We start from the raw sequence: 19,644 nt of genomic DNA on the forward strand, positions 1-19,644 counted from the left end.
CGCTACACCAAAGTTCCTCAACACCTTTCAATCACCTGAATGAGCAACCGTAAAAATCCTTCACTGCTAACGAAACAAAAAGATTTTTAGAAAACTGGGTTCTTCTGAAAATGAAATCCAAACCAAAAATAAATAAATAAATCCTGACACTTCAATGAAACCTTCAAAACAACCATGTCATTAATCAAAAACACGGCCTGAGACGCTACACCAAGATTTTGTGAAAACTTTAAACCACTGTCATAAACATAAGGTTACTTTGAGTGAATGATGACAACTTCATATAAGAAGAAAAAAAAAAAGATCCTGGTTGCTCAACACATCACAACTGCACAATAAAAACATCTCTGAACCATATTGCAGCCAACCAATCTGCAGGACAAATATTAGTTTTGTTGCAGTTTCAACAGAAAAGCAGAACAAATTCCTCTGACACTGGCAACACTGAAGTTTCTTCAATGAACAAAAGTCATGTTTCTTTGTCTTTGGTCAGTGAAAAGAAGAACGGCAGCAGTCAGACTGAGAGGAAGGCATGTTCTGCAGAACGTAAAAAAACAGCACAACCAGCCTTCCTCTAATGACTTCTCAAGGTTGGATTCCAACACTGAACATAAAGGATGGAGTCGTCATTGTCAAGTTAAATGGGTCCCAAGAACACCCCCCACCCCCAATATGGGAGGTTAACGGCAAGGAGGGGGGGCAAAGCTAACAGGAAAGGAAAGAGGGCTCAGGAGGAAACTGTTCCCACCATCAGCCCTTAAGGCTCCACTTCTGTCTCCTCCTCAGCATGTTTCTGCATGTGCATCAGAATCCCCTGCAGACAGAAACAAACATCCAAAGCTCAGGGCACTTACCGGTTTGGCAAAAGTGCACGTAATTGGTGTGAAAAAGAATCAGACCAGAACTAAAAGGCAATAATGCGTCATTGTTCCCCTTGTTCTAGACCAGATGAACTGAACTGCAGGTGTGAAAGGGACCCTGTGTTTGAGAGAGACTAATTTGCGAGGTAAGCTGTTTATATACCTGCTTGGAGCTGTTGCGTGCACAGAAAAACTCTTCACAGTTTTTCCAGTGGCACTTTAGCATCTTGAGGTTGGCACCGGTGTGGATGTTGATCAGGTGGTGCTGCAGATGCTCCATCAGCCCGAAGACCAGCGAACAGCCGTGCCACTGTCAACAAAGGTCAGCGTTAATCACTAATCACCAGGGACACACCCAGGAAGTCGGCAGGAGAAGCTATAAATGCTTGGGAGAGCACAACGAGAGAAAGAGCAGATCACCGATAGTGGAGACAGGCCGTAGGGCTCCAGTTACTTTCATTGTCAGTTAATCTGCCACTTATTTCCGATTAATCAGTAAATCATCTGGCCATAAAATGCATCAAAATAAAATCCAGCCATGTTACAAAAGCGACTGACGTCGTCTGTATGAACTCTCTTCATCCATTTTCCTGCTCAGCTCTAGCCCGTCCCTTATCTTACCCAGCAGCGGTAGTTCTGCATCAAGTTCAGTTTGACGGCCTGAACGCTGCCATCATAACATCCTGTGTAGATCTGAAACACAGCATGCACACAAACCATGAGTTCATGTCTAGTCCCTAAGCTCATGATTGAAAATGTATTATGTTCTCACCCTAAAAGTACTCTTAAACAGGTTATATTGAAAATGCTGCTACAAAACAAGGACCTTTGCAGCTGCAACATGTGTTTCACTTGAGACGGCGACCTATCTATTTTCTTTGTGTGGAGCTCATGAATGGGCAGGTCTCTCACCATGTTCCTGTGGACAGCCATGCACATCACCATGTCCTTGTGTCCACCATAGACCTGTAGCTGCTCATGAGACTGAAGCAAAAAATGGACAGACATCCATTCAGATTTTCTTAAAAAGTCACTGAAATGTTCTCACATTAATACAGAAGCTTGAGCTGATGTTTACATGGGAACACACAAACAGAAAACAGAGACCGGCTAAAACTGAGTGAGGTTCAGCACAGATCTTTGAAGGACACGGACCTGTAGATCGTAGACACGGACCAGTTTGTCCAGGCAGGCGGTCACCATCACTTTCCCCAGGACAGCCACTACAGTAACAGCATGACTGTGACCCCTGTAGACCCGCACCAGCTCACCTGACTGTAAACAGGTGGCATGTTGGGAAAAGCTCCATGTACATATTAATAAACCTAAAAATCATAATACAATCACACCTGCATACGACATCTCTTGTATTTACTTTCAAGACTAGAACAGAGTTTTAAACATGTAAATTTGTAAATTCAAATCCTACTATGTGCCAGAGAGAAAAACGGGTCAGCTCACATGGATGTTGTGCACGTAGACACATTGATCACTGGATCCGCTAAATACCAGATCACTGACCACCTGAGTGCAGAGAGAGGAAATACAGAGCTGTAAACTCCCTCTAAAACATCTCAGCATCCATAAAATGCAAAACTTGATGGAATCAGGATCAGAAATAGGAATATGCAGATTATTAGTACAGACACAACACAACCTTAGCATAGTTCTCTAGAAAAGACAAGATCTTTACTGACACATCTTGGAAAAGCACGTGTGTAAATAACATCAGTGATGGCTTATTCTACTAACCAGCTTTAGGGTGCTGGTATTGTGCTTGGTCGCACTGGGACACTTGAAGAGAACAGAGCCACTGTTAATGACATTTTAACTGTATCGTGATTCAATCGAATCGCACACATCATATCGGCCCATCCCTTAAAAAGCATCAAAACAGAAAATGTGTCAAGAAAAATGTACATTTCTGTCCTTGTTCTTTCTCATTTCATACTCTCATTTGTTTCCTCACTAAAACAGTGCTGTTCTGTCAGATGTGTTAGGGTGATTTTTATTTTTAGATAGAAATGAATATAATTAGTTAGGGTTTTTTATTATATAGCATATATAAGTTTATATATTTTAATCTCACAGTTGTGTTTATGTTTATGTAGTTCCATATCCACATATCACCCTATGTGTTCACTGAATCACTGGTCAGTATTTACTGTGTTAGCCAACTGGAGCACTGGTTAACATCAAGGGGGGACTGGTTCACTAAAACACTGAATCTCATTAGATTTATAGCTTTGACAAAGAGGGTCCACAGATACTTTATTATCACCACCTGGCTGAAGAGGCCAGGGAATTTGGGGTCACTGGGACACCAAGGGTAATAAACAAGAGACTAGATCTAAAAGTCAGGAGAGGAAGACAACTTCAAAGGCAGGGCAGTATACAGACACACACAGGCCGAGCAGTTTTATTGGAAAGCAATCCCTGAAATCTAGCAGTTAGTTGGAAACAAAGAAAGAAGTAAGTGTCTATGTAGGAATTAAGACAGTATAGGTATTCCTCCCCTTTTAGGGCGCTGTCCACGACCATTGGAGCAGAGAGGACGATTGGAGGACGGACGGACTGAAGGACCAATATCGGGAGAGTTAAGTTTAAACCACGACTTCTCCCCAACAGTTTTTGACCAATCAGATAGCAGCATCTTTTCATACAAATATTGTATACCGCCAAGTTGAGGGTAGTCTTTTCCTGTTTATCCTAAACGGGGAAGATCCATGTGCACATGCTTATTTTGATACGTTAATGCATATTAAATTTCACAAACCGAAATATATATCTTTTTATTAGTCTTCTCTTTTCAAAATAAAAGAACTTTCATTACAGATGCCAGACTAGACCCACCTTCATGCAGAGGACGGTTTTGGTGTGGCCCTTCAGCGTGCGCAGCAGGAGTCCGTTCTTGGCGTCTCTCACGGTGATGGTGCTGTCGTAGGAGCCGACCAGCAGGATCCGCCGGGCCCCCTCCTGCGACGAGGCCAGACAGCTCACGGCCCGGGGCCCGTGGCACTCGAACACATCCATCTGCTTGTTTGTCTGAAGAATCACACAATGAAAATGAAATCATATGGGGGGATGCTGCTTCCAGCCAAAAGAGCTGAGTTCTTGTCATGATGCATTTTAAACATGTTTTTAAACCAAATGGCAGTGAGAGGTAGCTTTCAACTTCAGTAATGTGAATAAACTGTAGTATATTATAATTCTACATAATGCCCACAGGTTTTATTAGCTGTGATAAATACTACACTCAAATTAAGTGACATTACTGGAATACTGTTTCATGTGTATGAGGTTTGGCGTGGTGGCCGTTATTGATGGATTAATACAGGCTCTAGTTATGTTCCAGTGACAGTTATAATCTACATTTTTTTAGCGGTTGCAAAGTGCTCAACAGTTCGCTGGTCGGTGCTTCACTCAGCAACCTAACCACAACCTGCCTGAAAGCGAGACGTGTCGTTTGATGTTCAGTGTCAACACAGCTGCTGATGAGCTGCAAGGACAGCGGATGGACAAACAGTCTCCACCAGGCCGACCGACAGCAGCCTTGTGTCCACAGTCATAAGAGACACCAGTAAAAAAGTGTGATTTAAACAGCAGGGTGTGGAGATTATGCCGCGCACGGTACACCAGAGGAAATAGACCTGAAGCCAAAAACGGGTGATGCGCGGCTCACGTGTGTGCTGGGGAGACATTTCAAAGAATTGAGTTCTGTTGCATGAGAAATGCATCTAAAGCGCGCTCCGCTTGAATTGGCCTTAACTGTGCCTGTGTATGCGACTCGACCTGTTGTTTTACAGGTTTCCTGGGCGAGTCACTGAGGCGCTTGATTAAATGATTGAATCATTGGATTGATTTTTTTTTTTTGCCGTGATGGCAAAGATGTTGTGGTGACAGGCCACCAGATGTGAACGTTACCAGCGAAAACACTGTGGAGCACAGAATAACTGTATGAACCTACCAGAAATAACTGTACAATTGTAGCTATGATGGCTTTTTCCACTGTGGTTCATTGCATTTCTCACCTTGAGGTTAAAGGTCACCACTGTGCCGTTGGCCAGGCCTGCGTACAAAGTCCTCCAGCGGCTGTGGAGGCAGAGGACTCGGTCTGAGAGAGAAAACTGCTGCTCAAGCTCTTGTGTCTGTGGAAGAAGTAAACGCTGCAGAGCATCAGTTCAGAATACAAACTGAATCCAATGTGACTTTAGGAGTAAATGAGTACTTTAAAGCATTAAACTAAAAAAGTCTTTATATTTTTCATACAATTTAATGCTGTGAGGCATTTTAAACTAAAGTCAGATTTTATTTACATTACATCCAACAACATCCTTCAAAATAATGGCAGTTAATTAGTAAATGAAGGTGTGTGCTTTACCTTGAGAATGTAGCAGCGGATGGTCTGATCACTGGAACCAGAATAAAGGCGATGATGGAGCTTGGGAACTGCAGACACCAACAGGCAGCTCACTTTGGAGGTGTGACCCTCAAACACACCCACACACTTATGACTCTGCAACAGAGAGAAAAAAATACACGTCTGTTCTGTTGTTGCCCTCACTGAAACGATAACGGGCACGAATGCACTCAATGCACAGACAGCAACAGAAATGAACACCCACCACCAGGTCGAAGGCTCTGACGGTTCGGTCTCCTGAGCACGTGTACAGCAGCCCGTCGTGGATCTGCATGGCGTTCACTGCCTCATGGTGGCCCTCGAACACCCCCTCAGTCGGCATATCGTCTTCGCCGTGGTCAGAAGATGCATCTGGCAAATGTATGCATGAGCAAAGATTAACAAAGAGGAAACAATGTAAGTTTATTGTGTTTAAAGAGCCACATCTTGACACAGAGACTGAATCAGACTGGTCCATTTGCTTCATTTGTGTAAATATAACTTAGTCATAATGCAAAAAATTCCGTTTTAAAAGAATTATTATTCATCACTGCACTCGTCATACTGTATAGTGTCACTGTAAGTCAGCTGACAGTGCTATGAATATCCTGCCCATAAAGAGTCATTTGTGCCCTCCAGAGTCTATTTTAATTTAGAGTACAACATTTCTATTTCTGGCTGTTCAGAATGTGATTTTATGTTTGGCTATATGTGTGTGAACTTCAGCTACCAGCAGGGTTCGCTGCCTGTATTGACTCGATGATGGTCTCATTGTTAAGAGAAATGCTGGGATGATGAAAACAAATGTACAGACTCATTTTTTTAAGATAACAGAACTTGAGATATCTGAGTTAAAATAAAAAAGAAAAATATGGAATCAGGAAGTTCAAGGAAATTGTGTATTTCGAATAACCTGAGGTGTCACTAAACTCCACCCGAGCTGCTTGGTGGATGGCCACATAGCTTCTGAAGCGCCCTCCCTTCTAACGCCGGACTGGGAGTTCTGTGGCTGACCATTTCAGACGATTCTCTCTAGCTCTGTTTGTCATTATTTCCATCATTTCTCATGCGAACAACCAAGTAATGTGTTGAATTCCAGGGGAGACAGTCTGAACATGTGCACTGTTACTTTCATATTCAAACAATATCTCTGTGACGTCCAGTTTATGATACAACTGACAACACGTCATATGAACAAGTTCTGGCCCTAACATAACATGAACAGCTCTCCGGAGATGACCGTACCTGATGAGGTCGTTGGCAGTGTGATGGGAAATGGCACGTCGCTGTGAGGAGAAACAGTAAATTAATGTCATGTCCCCTGAACATGAAACGTAAAAAAAAAAAAAAAAAAAGACTATATGAAAGAGAAAAACAGCCTCACCTCTCAGAGGATTTACATATATCCATGTCACTGGTGGAGGTGACCTCGCTGCAGGCCAGGCTCTGTGACCCAGATCTGGAGGTGACCTGCACCTGGGCCGGAGGGGGAGCCAGAAGCAGGACATCTGTATGGGGCTGCTGAGCAGCTGTGGTGACCTCCATGTGTTCTTCTGAGTCCAAGTTCACTGTCAGCTCACCGGGGGCCACCTGAGGAAGCTCCACCGGGTGTTTGAGGGACTTGCTATCTACTTTCTCATATCTGTCTGTCGGAAACTGCAGCCCAACCACCTCCTCGCTGCCCTCCCTGGTCAAGTCACCCTCTCCACCTTCTGTAGGCAGAGTGGAGGTGCTAACCTGAGAGCCTCCGCTGGGTCTCCTGCGTGTTCGGAGCCACCTTGGTCTCGAGGCATCTCTGTCTATCTCGGTATCACTGCTCTCTGGCTGCTCCATCCCTTGAGCTTTCTTCAACACCTTCCTCTTCTTCAGCTTCCTCACACGCTTTCCACTCCTCAGTTCAGATGGAGAGGCAGGCAGATTAAAGACTGAAGGCACAGTGGGGGACTGTGTGGCTGCATTGTCGACAATGCTCCCTGCATCAGAGTCCTTCCTGCTGGGTGAGAGGAGCTTTATGGAGGATTTGGAGTCAGGCAAAGGGCTGCTGCAGTGTCTGGTCAACTCTGTGGCCTTTTGTATTGTCTCAGCCAAGCCCTCTTTACAGTCTGCAGGCTCCCAGATATGTTCTGTTTTAGTTTGGCACTGCACAGATTTTCTTTCAGGAGATGTCTGTAAGTTAAGGGCAAGGCCTGCAGGAGTTATAGAAGCACACAGATCAATCCACTGCAGATTTAACTGGCATGAACGGTTAGTTCCAAGGACATATTTGAACATTATCCCTTCAATAGCTGTACTTACTTAAATGAACAAAAACACTGTCACATAAAAACATGATTTTCTATTGATCCTTTGTAGACATGGGATATGTAACTTTGCTGGTTTCATCAATCTATTAAAGCAACAGCTTTCTGTCATTCAGACAAAGGTCATGTTCATGTTAATGTTCCTCACTGTTTCATTCAAACATATACACAGCCATGAAGCAGAAAGCCACGGTACGCACACAATATCTGCCATACACGCAATAATGTTGACTCTTGTGTGTGCCTGTCCATTAATGGGACTGCATACAGTTCAGAGTTGTGCTGTGTGAATGACATTACCTGGTGGAGATTCTGCAGTAGGAGTGACAGGCAGCTCTGGTGTGGTGCTGTGAGCACAGTGGCTTATATTGTCCACAAGGTCCAGGTCTGAGTTGATATAGACAGGAGACTGTGGCTCCTGCTTGATAACCACAGACATGAAGGAGGAAGGGGAGGCACGCTGGACAGGAGGACCAGGACTGGGGGCAGCAGCAGCACTGTCCATAACAGAGGAGGGCATGTGTGGCTCTGCAGCTACTGAATCCATCTTCTCTTCTTTCAGTTTGACCTGAGGTGCTTCTTCCAAACTACCTGTTTTAAAAAAATAAAACACACATAACAAAAACTTGCTGTTTATTTCAGTTATATTTACCACCCTCATCATTCACTCATTCAGGAAAACAGTCTAAATAAAATGTACTTTATGTATTCGATGATTTCAGCTAGTGTTATGAACACCAATAGAACTGGAATTGGTTTCTCTTAAAAGTTCAAATTCTGTAAAATACCCGATTAAGCCTCACATGTAGTGACATTTTATGCATTTATTACAAAACAATTTGATGTATTTCATGCAAACAGTTTTCATTACCTTGCATCCCTTTTAGTAACTCAATGCGCTTGTTCCTCAGTGTGCTCATTTCTGCAGTCACCTGAGAAAGACAAAGTCATAAGAGAGACACCAGAACATCAACACTGCTGTAACAGGGTCAAACTGAGGTGAGAAGAACCCTAAATTCAAAACATGTCATTTAAACTTGAAGCAAGGAAAATAAAGGGTCTAAAAGCAGCACCATGCAAATTTTTATGTCCCACTTTGATATACTGTAGTATCACACACACTAATGAAAAGTTACAGAAAGCTACACAACGTATGCAACCATGGTTCCTTGAGTGAAGAGTCTCTGTCCACCCAGTTATAATGTTCATACAGTATATAGTGAAGGTTTAGAGGGCAGACTTATTTTGCACAGCCATACACCATGAACACCTTCACTACATAACAATGGACATACAGGACGTAAGCTCAGCAAACGGACATCCGCTTCACTGTTTTTCAGAGATACCCCAAGACGAGCCCCCAGGAGACAACAAACCACACTCTGCTCGCTAACTGGTGAAGGTAGTCCTCCAACACACACACACCAATGTAAAAGTCTCTTATTCACATGGAATCAAAATGAAAAGTGAGGATTAAGTGCAGAGCTGACCAGTTCAGTACATACAGAATGGAAAATGGAACTGGGCGAGAAAGTTTTTTTTTTATATATTACAGGGATACACTGTTAGCAGACGCACCTGCTGTTTGACCAAAATGAGCCGCTGCACCTCGATGTAGGCGGCCTCCAGTGTAGCCCGGGCCTGGATCAGGCCGGTGTCCACAGCCTGCAGGGAGCAACTCAGCTCTTCCTCCCGCAGAGAAACAGCTAGCAGCTGATCAATCTGTAAACGCTCTGCACAGAGCCCACGAGGCATAAATGAATCATCAGTAGCTTGGCAAAGACTCAACTTTTATTTTCATGCAGTCTTTGTACTGCACCGAGGCTTAAACAATACCTGAAGCTTTGACTCTCAAACCATTCCACCAAATTAAACCACATTCAGTATTTAGTATACACCTGAATTCATTACAGCAATAGATAACTACCTTTTTTGGATTTGACCTTCCTCCTTTTGTTAATGTGTTCCACACTAGAAGTCTCTGCACTTGGAACATCCTACAAAGAAGAAAGAAAGGATTCTGTTTGTCTTAAAGCAGACACAAATGAAGCAGACCGATAGTGATGTGTAAAATCAGTGGAGTTTCCTTTACTCACACCAGATGCTCGTCGCCTCTTGCCTGCTCCCTGAGCATCGCACTGCTCCGTCCCTGAACTGCTATCCTCGAGCACTGAATCAGATCGTTGCAGGGTCTTCACTGCTGCTGACGTTAGCTTGTCTGGCTGCTTCTGTGTTTTAACCTCAAACTGACCAAGCATCTGCCCCACCTCTTGCTGACAGTGACTGTCTTTGTTCCCTTGAGCCACTGTGGGAGAAACAGAAGATCCCTGCTGTTCTGACCCGAGGCCTTCTCTCTGTGTAAACAGTGAGTGAACGGATGTAGGAGCGATGCTGCTCTCTGACAAGGACCGTTTTCGAGAGGCACATGGAGGAGAGCTGTCCATCATTTCCCAGTGAAAACCCTCTAGCAGGGTAATGTCATCTTCCTCCTGGCTCTGGTCCTCCTGGTCGCATGGCACCATCTCTATCCCAAACCTGGACAACAGCAGGACATGACATAAGCTTGAAAAGCTGGAATCAGAAATAACGATTAAAGGATGTATGGAATGTAATCAAGACTTCACCTTGGCATGCCTTTCCCTTTATCTTGTTTCTTCCTGAGCTCCTGATAAACCTGCTCCCAGTTAACACTGCGCCAAGACCCGGACGAGCTGATGAGCTGCCGTACAGTCGGTTTGAGCCCCGAGTCCTTTTCTGTGTCACTTCTCCGCAACTCGGTCACGTTTCGGACCCGTCTAGCGATGTTCAGGTTGGGCTCGTGGCTGCCTGTTTTACTCTTGGAGCTGATGTGTTTGGTCAGGTCACGTTTTAAGGCAAGAGGCAGGTCAAGTTTGGATAGACCTGATGTGTGTGACCCTGAAAGTATGTGTGCTTCACTGCTCCTGGAGGTGTCACTCTCTGAGCTCTGCCCTGCCTCCACAGCCTGCACAGACATGGAACTGGGTTCTTTCTCTACTTTCTTCTTCTTCTCCTCATCTTCCCTGCCTGAGCATGTGGGCTCTGAGCTCTCCATGATAGAGGTGGTAACTTGTAAGGACTGGAGAAACAGGCTGCTGTCTGAAGATGACAATGTGCATTTTTCTGGACCGACTGGGTCAGGAACATTTGGTTTAGCTGCATTCTGCCTACAGCTGTTTTCTTTGTTTACTCCTATCTGACTCTGTGCATGATCACTCTGTTGCTCCTTAACAATTTGCTGTGCCACTTCCAGCTTACTGTTACTGGAGCTATCCAAAGATCCCCTCTTTTCTGAGCGCATCAGTCTGACTTTCCTGAAGGGTTCTGACAGCTGCCGTTCTTTCTTTGAATGCAGAGGTCCAATAGCAGGAGCCTTGGAACTGAGTTTACTCTGCTTTGTGTTTGGCTTTGATTGTGAATGCACTTGACTGGAGGCCTTACTGAGTTGAGCGCCACTGTGGAGACCACCAAATGAAGACATCTTCAGATCTTTATTTAGCAACGGCTTATTTGCCTTCTCATTGGGACCAGACGACTTCTGGTGGCTCTCTCTCTGAGCACTGCTGCTGCTGCTCTTACCTCTAGGCTTGGTTTTGGGGTTCGTTTTATCCCTCCCTGTCTCTTCTACATTTTGTCTATCCAATGTTAACTGCTGCGGTTTCTGTTCAGTCCTGGGTTGCCTATTAAAGCCATTGGTTTCTGGTGCTTTGTCTTGCTTCTGGGTTTTGGAACACTTATCAGACAAGTATGGGTTGCTGTCTTTATGAGGCACAGATTCAAGCCCCTTTGTGACTGGATAGGGTGACCAGCGACAGGCTTTGTCCAGCTTGGGATTACTACCAAAGCTGTTTGAGCACCTGCTACTGTTGCAGTCAAACTCTGCTGTTTGCCCATTCCCAATCTGAAAACCTTTGTCCTGCTGACCACCCTGGTTGCTGGCTGTATTCTGAACCTGGTAAACAGGCCTGGGGAAAAGATTTGGTGGAGGTGGATTCATAGGAGGCATCCCACAGAAGCTCAAGGGCCGGCCCTTTTGTGTGAACTGGGACACATTGTTCTGACCATAGAGCCCATTACTACTGCCTCCACTGCTGAGCCAAGGCAGTCGACTTTGTTGCTTGCTAGAAAATGCATGCTGATCCCACTGCTTCCTGTTATGCATGTTTCCACTGGAAAACTCTCCAGATGCCCATTTCTGAAGGTCGGGAGGCTCCTGAGCATGCCAAGTGGCGCTTTTTCCCTGGTTTTTGCGGTGCCAGGGTTGTGCCTCTCCTGATCTGGCATCATATTGGTTGCTCCTGTACCAAGAACCATGCTGACTGGATCCACTGAAACCCCCTGATGGCTGCTGCCAGCCACATGTCATCAGGTAACGCTCCTTAGTTTCCTTCAACCTCTGCTGAAACTCCTCTTTTCTCCTTCGATCCGCTTCTTCTTTTGCCAGCTTTGCAGCAGCAGCCTCCTTCTCTTTTCTACAATTGAGAAAAGATGTATTCTCAGTGGCCACTTTATTAGGTACACCTGTACAAAAATGCAATAAAATACAACTGATCTGCCATAAAGGTATGCCGACACCTCTAACTCAATATACAAGATCACCTTTAACTATGATATCAGAAATAAATATATCACTGGATTTACACATTTCCAACAATGTCAGAAAAATCTGAACATTATATATGTTGAAAATGTATTAAATGATTTTCAGATTTAATATTGAAAGCAATGGATCACATTACTTCTTGTATATGAAAGGGATCACTCTTAGTGATGACCACAAACACAAAGCGGTGCTCAGACGGGCTATTTCTGCTGCCCCAAAGTGACCAAAAAAGAAAATATCACTTAAAGTAGGTGTAAGATTCCAATAGTAAATTGCTGCATTAAAATATTCCTAATTTCACATAAATTTGAATCAGTTTAACAAGATGTAAAGCATTTCCCTGGCAATTACATATCTTTTGCCAGGTGTCTCAGATTGATCCAGTGTGACCCATAATACTGTCCTGCAAAGGGAAATTATCTGACAGGTGACAGGCTCACAGCTACGTTTGCTTATTGTAAGCTGAAGCTTACAACACATATCAAGCTTTCACAACTGTCCTAATCAGACTTTTTTTCTATGGGTTCAAGTGAGTCAGTGAAGTTAACACTGTCTTGCAGAAAAACCGGCACACATAAGTTAGTCTTGCACGTCAAATTAATTTGAAGTTTGGGTTTTTAAAGTTCTACTTCTGGGAGAAATAAATATATCAAAGAGAAGCCCCTGTTATTTATTCCACACTTGTGAGCATCATGTACTTAAGAGTCAAGCTTGGTTGTGTGTTACTGTTTCTAAAGGGCAGAAAACTTGAAATGCTTTTTTTAGGCTGCAGTCTTGACATTGAACTCCAGTCATAGCTCAGCGTGAAGCAGTGGCTAAAAGAGTCCTGTTAGCACCACTGTGCAGAATGTGACTATACATGGCTTACAGTATATACGCACACACAAGTTCGTCAGCTCTCCTTACCTTTACATATGTGGTTTCATTATAAAATCAATATTAACATAGATTAAGATTAAGCAAATGATTAGAAAAATATTTTAATGATGCTGCCTACTGAAATAGAATTTTACAAGCTACAGGCCTGGGCCTGTTGACAAATACTTTATCATCATAATTAAACACATATTTTTCATATTTGCAACACAAATGAATAAACACGCATTAAATAAATTAAATAAGGTCTGGATAAGAGTTTTCCTAAGAAGTTACTTTTGTAAATACTACAATTATACCTAAACATTTATTCTATCAGATGTAGAAAACCGCCCGGCTATATACAAGACAACACAACAAAACATAGTAAAACCTTTTGTTTAAAGCAGCATTAATCCCCCAGTTCAAAAGCTTGGAGCATCAAAATATTGATGCTAAGTAGTAAGACCGTCGTACCTGATCTGCTCTTTTCTCTTCTCAATCAGGTCCACCAGTGTCTGGTCGAAGTAGTCCTCACTGTGACAGCTCCCATGAGTCCTTTGTTCTGCAGTCTCTACATTCTGCTTGTGTGTGGGACTGGAAATGTGGTTGGCAAAATCAGTCAGGCTCACCACTGTTACCTTGCACACTGTGCACTCGTGTCCACAGTCCCTGGGGAGAGAAGGCGAGAGCGGGCGTTCAATGGTTCCTTCAGGCATCGTTCTGATCTAGTCTGGTTTGGTTTTCCTGCCTGCAGAGCCCACAACAGTGTATTCTGGCTCTACTTTCTGTTACTTCAGAGTCAAAATAAAATCAGGAAAGGAGAATACTCAACAATCCTTAAAAAATAACTTATCCAAATTCTCTATCTGTCGCAGATCAGGAGGTGGCTAACTTATAATTTTCTCTTGATAAAAAAAAAGTAATATCTTTATCTTCCTGATCTTGTTTTTCTTTCTTCAGCAGGCCATAGGTGGCAAGGTGAGAGCAAGAGCAGCCAGGCTGGACCCAGGCAGCATGCTACTCTAGCTGTTTATGTCCAGCCGCCACAACCAGCCACGCAGCACAGCACTGGGACGTGTGGAGAGGAGAGAGACACAGCGCCCTCAGCCTAGTGCGCTTTCATGATGGTATCCACTGCGCTCTGGGACTCTACAGAATGCAGTGTCTGTATTTGAGCTCACACTCTTCCCTGAGAGCCAGGACCCAGCCCCCTCTAGGTCACCATGCGTTATTGGAACATGCCTGAGCATCCTACTGGCCAATCCCATTCAAAGCATGTGTCACTGGAGCTTTGCGCAGCTGCCCATAGCCTCCACTTCAAACCGTCTCCCAAGTATGTCATCCGGTGATTCTGATAGGGGCGGTGACCTTGCTGGCTCTGCCTCAATTTCTTTTTCAAATCTGTGTCATGACACGCTGCCATTTACTGACCCCTCGTGCAGTGAGCAAACTCTGTATCAGTAAGATAGGGTTACTTTTTTGCTTGACCCATTACTTCTCAGCTGCAGTGGTGGGGAAACTGATTTATTTTGCTGGATTCCAATTTGAAAATCAGCAGAAACTTTAAAGAATCTGAATCAAGCCGTGGCTAAAGCCATGGCTGCCATCACCATCTTATTTCTGGACAGGACATTTTCCAAATAACCATGCACTCTTGAGAAACAACAGAGGTTCTTCAGGAACATACCACTTAATGCACTGAGCTCATATCAAAGCTTGTACAAATGTACCTGATAATGTTTCAAGAGATGCTGTCTTTGCATACCAAGGTTTAGATGAAATTCTAGGAACTTATCAATATCTCAGGCCCTGAATCAGTGTTTGCATTACTCAAGATTCTTCCACCTCAGCAACAGGCCACATACTTTCAGTAATCTACATGGGAGTCACAAGATAGCCAGTTGCTTTCTATTGGCCATGCCTGTTGTTTCAGAGAGATTGTGTCTAAATATATGTGCTGCAGTTGAGACAGCTGCCCCTATATCCACTTGCTCAACACATGCACATGTGCACACATGCCACATGACCCAAATAGATCTGGACAAAACTCAGGAACTAAAGTAAAACCACATTTTACCATTACATGTTCATTTAAAACTAGTGTAGTGAATAAGATGCAATTAGCGTCCAAATCATTAGCACCTAAATACTTACTCATCAGGACTGTAATGATTATTTGGGAAATAAAACATTTCTATATAACTATTTGCTTCCATACATTGATCAGTCACTGATTCACTATAGTGTGTGTAATTACATGATATCTGTGCATGGTTTATTTTTGGAGAAGTGTAACAACAACAACTCACCGGCCTTTGAGCTTCTCCAGCTCACGGTGGTGCAGCATACTTCTCATGTGCTCATCCATCTCCTGCATATACAGTTGGAAAATAAAGTTTTTCTTTTAGTTATTAAAAGAAAATTTCATGTTTCTAAGTTTTGTTAGGTGATAGATAACATGTTCCACATACATGTCCCAGAAACACAGAATGTGATTTACTGTAGACTGATGCTAAATCTATCCCATTAAATCAAACAGTATTACGCTTTTATATTTGTACATTTATATTTATATCATTATATGAATTACCTGCTTGGAGAGATGGACTGTTTCACAAAGGATGCACTTTCTGTCTCTCACCATTTTGTATGCAGGTGGAAATCAGTCCATTACTGTCAACAGAGAGAGTTTATTAAAGTAAGGGGAAGCATCAATAACATCTTATGAAGTGTAAATCACCAAGTTATGTGATACCATTGTGCATTACAATACCTCTGTTATGGTTCTACCTTAGTGGGATGTAATAATATATAGGGATATAATCATTTATAATAAACATGGACAGTGCACATTGACATGTCTGAGCTCTGGGAAAGTAACAAAGTGGAAGGAGCTCCAGACTTATTTTCTCTAAACAACCACACCTAACTATTCATCAACAAGCCTCACAACCACAACCCAAATGCCCCTTAAGAGTTCAACCTGGACACTGGTTTAATTCCAGTCTGCTGATAGAACAACTCTGCTGCCAGGAGACAGTACAGCCATGGCTGCATCGGAGCTGTGTCTGGACTTGTTTAACATTCACAAGCAGGGTGGAAAGCAAATGGTATCTACTTTTTCTACACAACATCCCTTTCTCAAGATACAACTGACTGTAAAAGGCTGCTAGTTCATGAATTTGTGGATGAATAAAAAGTGAAGATAAAAGTTTCAAATGACAGCATTTGGCTCAGGTGCTGGACAAAGGAACGCCAGTTTATTTACCTACGTGATGTTTAAGCATGTCCCCCTTCATAAATCCATCTAAGTATCAGTTAAAGAACATAGTACAGATACAGTGTGAAAACGCAGCTTCAGCTCAATCAAATTAGACTAGTATCAAAACCAAACTGGCTCCTTTTTCACAAAATACAAAAACTGAGACTTTAAGCTTGGTACAATATCGAACAAGTCTCTGATGGAGACAGTAAGTAGCTAAGAATAACAAAGGTGGTGCAGCACTTTTCTATACAGGGCAAGATTTTTCTTCTCCGCACTAACTCCCAGTATGTTTTCAAATTGATTTTAAATTTCTATTGATTAGTTTTAAGGCCCTGCATGGCCTCTCCCCTAGTTATATCTCTGACCTCTTAGCGTGAATGTGCACACTTTGAGATCCTCGGATAGGGGTTTTTTGTTGGGACCTGACGACAGGCAGTGCCTGTGGGAATCTTTTGAACTGAATTTTATTTCCTGCTTCTGTAAAGCACTTTGTAACGAAGATTTATAAAACTGCTGTATAAATATAGACTACTATTATCAACTTTTATTCTGTATTCTAAGACACTGACATTACTTAAAAAACTAAGTTTAATAAAGAATAAGACTAATATATACAATGGTTAAGGTCTGGAGATCTCATCACCCTCATTAGTTTGGTCTATATTCTGCTTATGACTTTACACAGACTGTCACAGTAACGTGACCTCCATTACTATTTCTCCTCACTCCCAAAGCACCAAAGGGTATCTATTTACAGTAGTTAGGCTCCGTGGCTCATATTCCCCCTCTACCACTGAATCTCTATGGGGCAGCAGGCTAGACAATATTAGATACCCAAATAACACCTAAACAATGATCAGCATTCCCACTCTTTTCAACTAATAATTTACCAGGACATTTTTTATGATGCAGGGCTGTGATGTCAAATAAGGATCACACCCTAGGCTAACATGTTCCTCTGTATGGAAGTCTCTTTTAAACCATGTATTAATCTATGATGACACTTTATATAACTAATCCTTAAGGTGCTTTATGGCTGATTAATTATTGACGCCTGTTGCACTCTCCCAAACACTTGCAGGTGTTCAGTCCCTCAATGTACAGTATGACTGTTTTTATCCTACAATAAATGTGAGCCTTACTTTCTGCAGCTTTTCTTGTCTCTCTCTCTCTCTCTCTCTCTCTCAGTCTCTTTTGCATCACAGGTTAGGGTGAAAAATTAAAAGACTGACTCTGTAGAGGCTAGCAAAACTTTCAAAAGCCATCTAGTTTGAATCTAGCAGCAAAAAGTAAGCAATAATAAACACAGTAACATTCAAGAAGAGTTCTATCTTTTTTTCTTATAATTTCTAAATGGATTTATGTAGGTTTATTATCAAGGGACAAGAATTCACGACCCTCAAATCTACCATGCCCTGCCAGAAAGGCTCTTGGCTTAGTCCATTTCTATTACTGATCATATTATATTAAAAAGCTAGCCAACTAATGTTAAATAATAATTCTGCAAGTGGTGGAGCAATAAATCTTAAACGTGTATAAAGGTAAACCACATTACTAGCAAACAGTTATTAATATTTGCGTTTCAGCTATCAAGCTACCTGCAGTTTTCCATGACTGGAAAACTGTTTTTTTTTTTTTTAAAGAGATTTTCCAGGACACGTGGGAACCCTGAGTAAAAACGGTTAATGTGTTTTTATTTTAGAAATCACCAGTTTTCTTCTACTATCCTCATGCACAAACCGAAAAGGACAATAGTCTATTAAGTTAAATATGGTAAATATAAGTAAGATCACGCCATATTGATATTTCAGGTTCCAGACTAGGCACTGAAATTAATGCGGAATGATGCAGAACCAGAAAGAGAATTGACAATTAAAACACGCCTGCCATAACCTGTTTAACATAGTCATATTAAGTTAGCTTGCTAACAGCTAACATTAGCTATTTGGTGCAGAAGTTTATCATCACAATTAAAGTTAGTGATGTTATAACATTTGAACACCTGGCTGAATATTATGTACATCTGACGTAATTAAGCAATCTAGGTCAGTCGGCTGTTACTTTAGTGCTGTATTATAGCCTAAAACTAACTTAGCTTATGATGAACTTGGTCAGCTAGCAAAAGGCTGGTTTCATTGTTGTTAGCCTAGCTGCCCAATTAGTAATTGGGTAGAAAAACAAACAAACGGGTCAGCAAACCATCCGACTACATGGAGCATAAACTGTTATTAAAAACCACGACCCCTGACAAAGTTCACGATAACTTGAATTTTTAAGTAGCTAAAAGCTACCTACAGCTTGTACGTTAGCGAGCTAGCAACAGCATGCTAGTCAGCGACAACAACGTAACCAATCTCTAAATTAAAGTTACATTATGTATAGATTTTCAAACCGTGAGGGACTACATGTAAGACAAGTTGGTTTTATACACTGTAAATACTGAGATATGAAAACTGGCTACCTTTATAACATCCAAATGTGAGTGAGACTACTGCACTACTCATGACAACAACATCCTCCTCCGCGACCTCACACTGAACTAAACCCAGGCTGCGTTCAGGATCAGCGCTGCGCAGGAAAAACGGACATCGGAGAGATGAAACCTATTTGTTCGGTTTAAAAAAGAAAATAATTACTACTGGTCGAAGAAGTACTCCGATCCTTTATTTAAGTAAAAGCATTAATACTACATTTAAAAAAATACTAATAAAAGTGTTGTATAAAAAATGTTAAGACTACACTTTCAGGAAAATGTAATGTACCCACACCACTAGTAGTCCAGTGCAACACCACTTTTAACTATGATCTCAATAATAAACATATAACTGAATTTATACACTTATGACAATTTCACCAACAACTGAAGCATTTTGAGCTTCTTAAACAGCAATGATAACACTTTGTTGTTCACAAGATGAACCCTGGAGCTCTGCTGTTCACTGCTCTGTCAAAATGTAGTCAGTTGTGTCAGTCATTGTTTTTTCATTAAAAATAGATTTGCTGTTGCAAAATTAGCTGTTTCCATCTTGGCCAGTGGTGTCTGCCTTTTTGTCATATGATGGTAAAACTGAATAGGCCTGTTTGGTTGGATAAAACAGTACTGAGAAGATCTCAGTAGTGGGACTGCTGGTGTGTAAAGGCTTCTTTTGCGTGCACGCTGCAGTGCACCAGCAATGTGGTGCACATGTGTGCACCCTGGTGTACGAACCTTGACCGACTTGGGCCTCAGCTTGTAGTTTGCTTTGACATTAGAACCACAAATAATTTCTTTTCGTTATCAATCTAAACTAATCCTCTGCCAAATACAGGAGCTCGTTAAAGCTCGAACTAGTGATTTTAGT

At 42.3% G+C, this 19,644-nt stretch overlaps 1 protein-coding gene across 2 annotated transcripts; it reads right to left on the reverse strand.

Moving 5' to 3' along the window:
• Positions 1–6: 6 nt before the first annotated feature.
• znf106a (zinc finger protein 106a) lies at positions 7–18,857 on the reverse strand. 2 transcript variants are annotated; one of them, XM_020604193.1, is made up of 22 exons: positions 18,765–18,857; positions 15,629–15,711; positions 15,348–15,409; positions 13,513–13,707; positions 10,184–12,049; positions 9,656–10,094; positions 9,487–9,556; positions 9,138–9,292; positions 8,431–8,491; positions 7,860–8,150; positions 6,644–7,445; positions 6,505–6,545; positions 5,486–5,631; positions 5,242–5,376; positions 4,892–5,008; positions 3,714–3,905; positions 2,322–2,384; positions 2,016–2,135; positions 1,773–1,844; positions 1,482–1,553; positions 1,024–1,170; positions 7–814 (listed from the first exon to the last, which is right to left on the reverse strand). In XM_020604193.1, the coding sequence occupies exons 2-22, from the start codon at positions 15,680–15,682 to the stop codon at positions 758–760; spliced, it is 5,157 nt and encodes a 1,718-aa protein (XP_020459849.1). In that variant the 5' UTR covers positions 15,683–15,711; positions 18,765–18,857; the 3' UTR covers positions 7–757. The 2 variants fall into 2 exon arrangements, with proteins under 2 accessions (XP_020459849.1, XP_020459850.1); XM_020604194.1 differs by lacking the exons at positions 7–814; positions 1,024–1,170; positions 1,482–1,553; ... (1 more) ...; positions 2,016–2,135; positions 2,322–2,384 and adding an exon at positions 2,415–2,654.
• Positions 18,858–19,644: the final 787 nt, after the last annotated feature.

Source organism: Monopterus albus, unplaced genomic scaffold (assembly GCF_001952655.1).
Source record: "Monopterus albus unplaced genomic scaffold, M_albus_1.0 scaffold64.1, whole genome shotgun sequence".
Lineage (NCBI taxonomy): Eukaryota > Metazoa > Chordata > Actinopteri > Synbranchiformes > Synbranchidae > Monopterus > Monopterus albus.

Coding starts and splice junctions, on each gene's coding strand:
- znf106a (XM_020604193.1), bottom strand. CDS start 15,682: ATGGTGAGAGACAGAAAGTGCATCCTTTGTGAAACAGTCCATCTCTCC. Junction 15,410..15,628: donor CAGTCCATCTCTCCAAGCAG/GTAATTCATATA, acceptor CTGTATATGCAG/GAGATGGATGAGCACATGAG. Junction 12,050..13,512: donor AAGAGAAAAGAGCAGATCAG/GTACGACGGTCT, acceptor TCTCAATTGTAG/AAAAGAGAAGGAGGCTGCTG.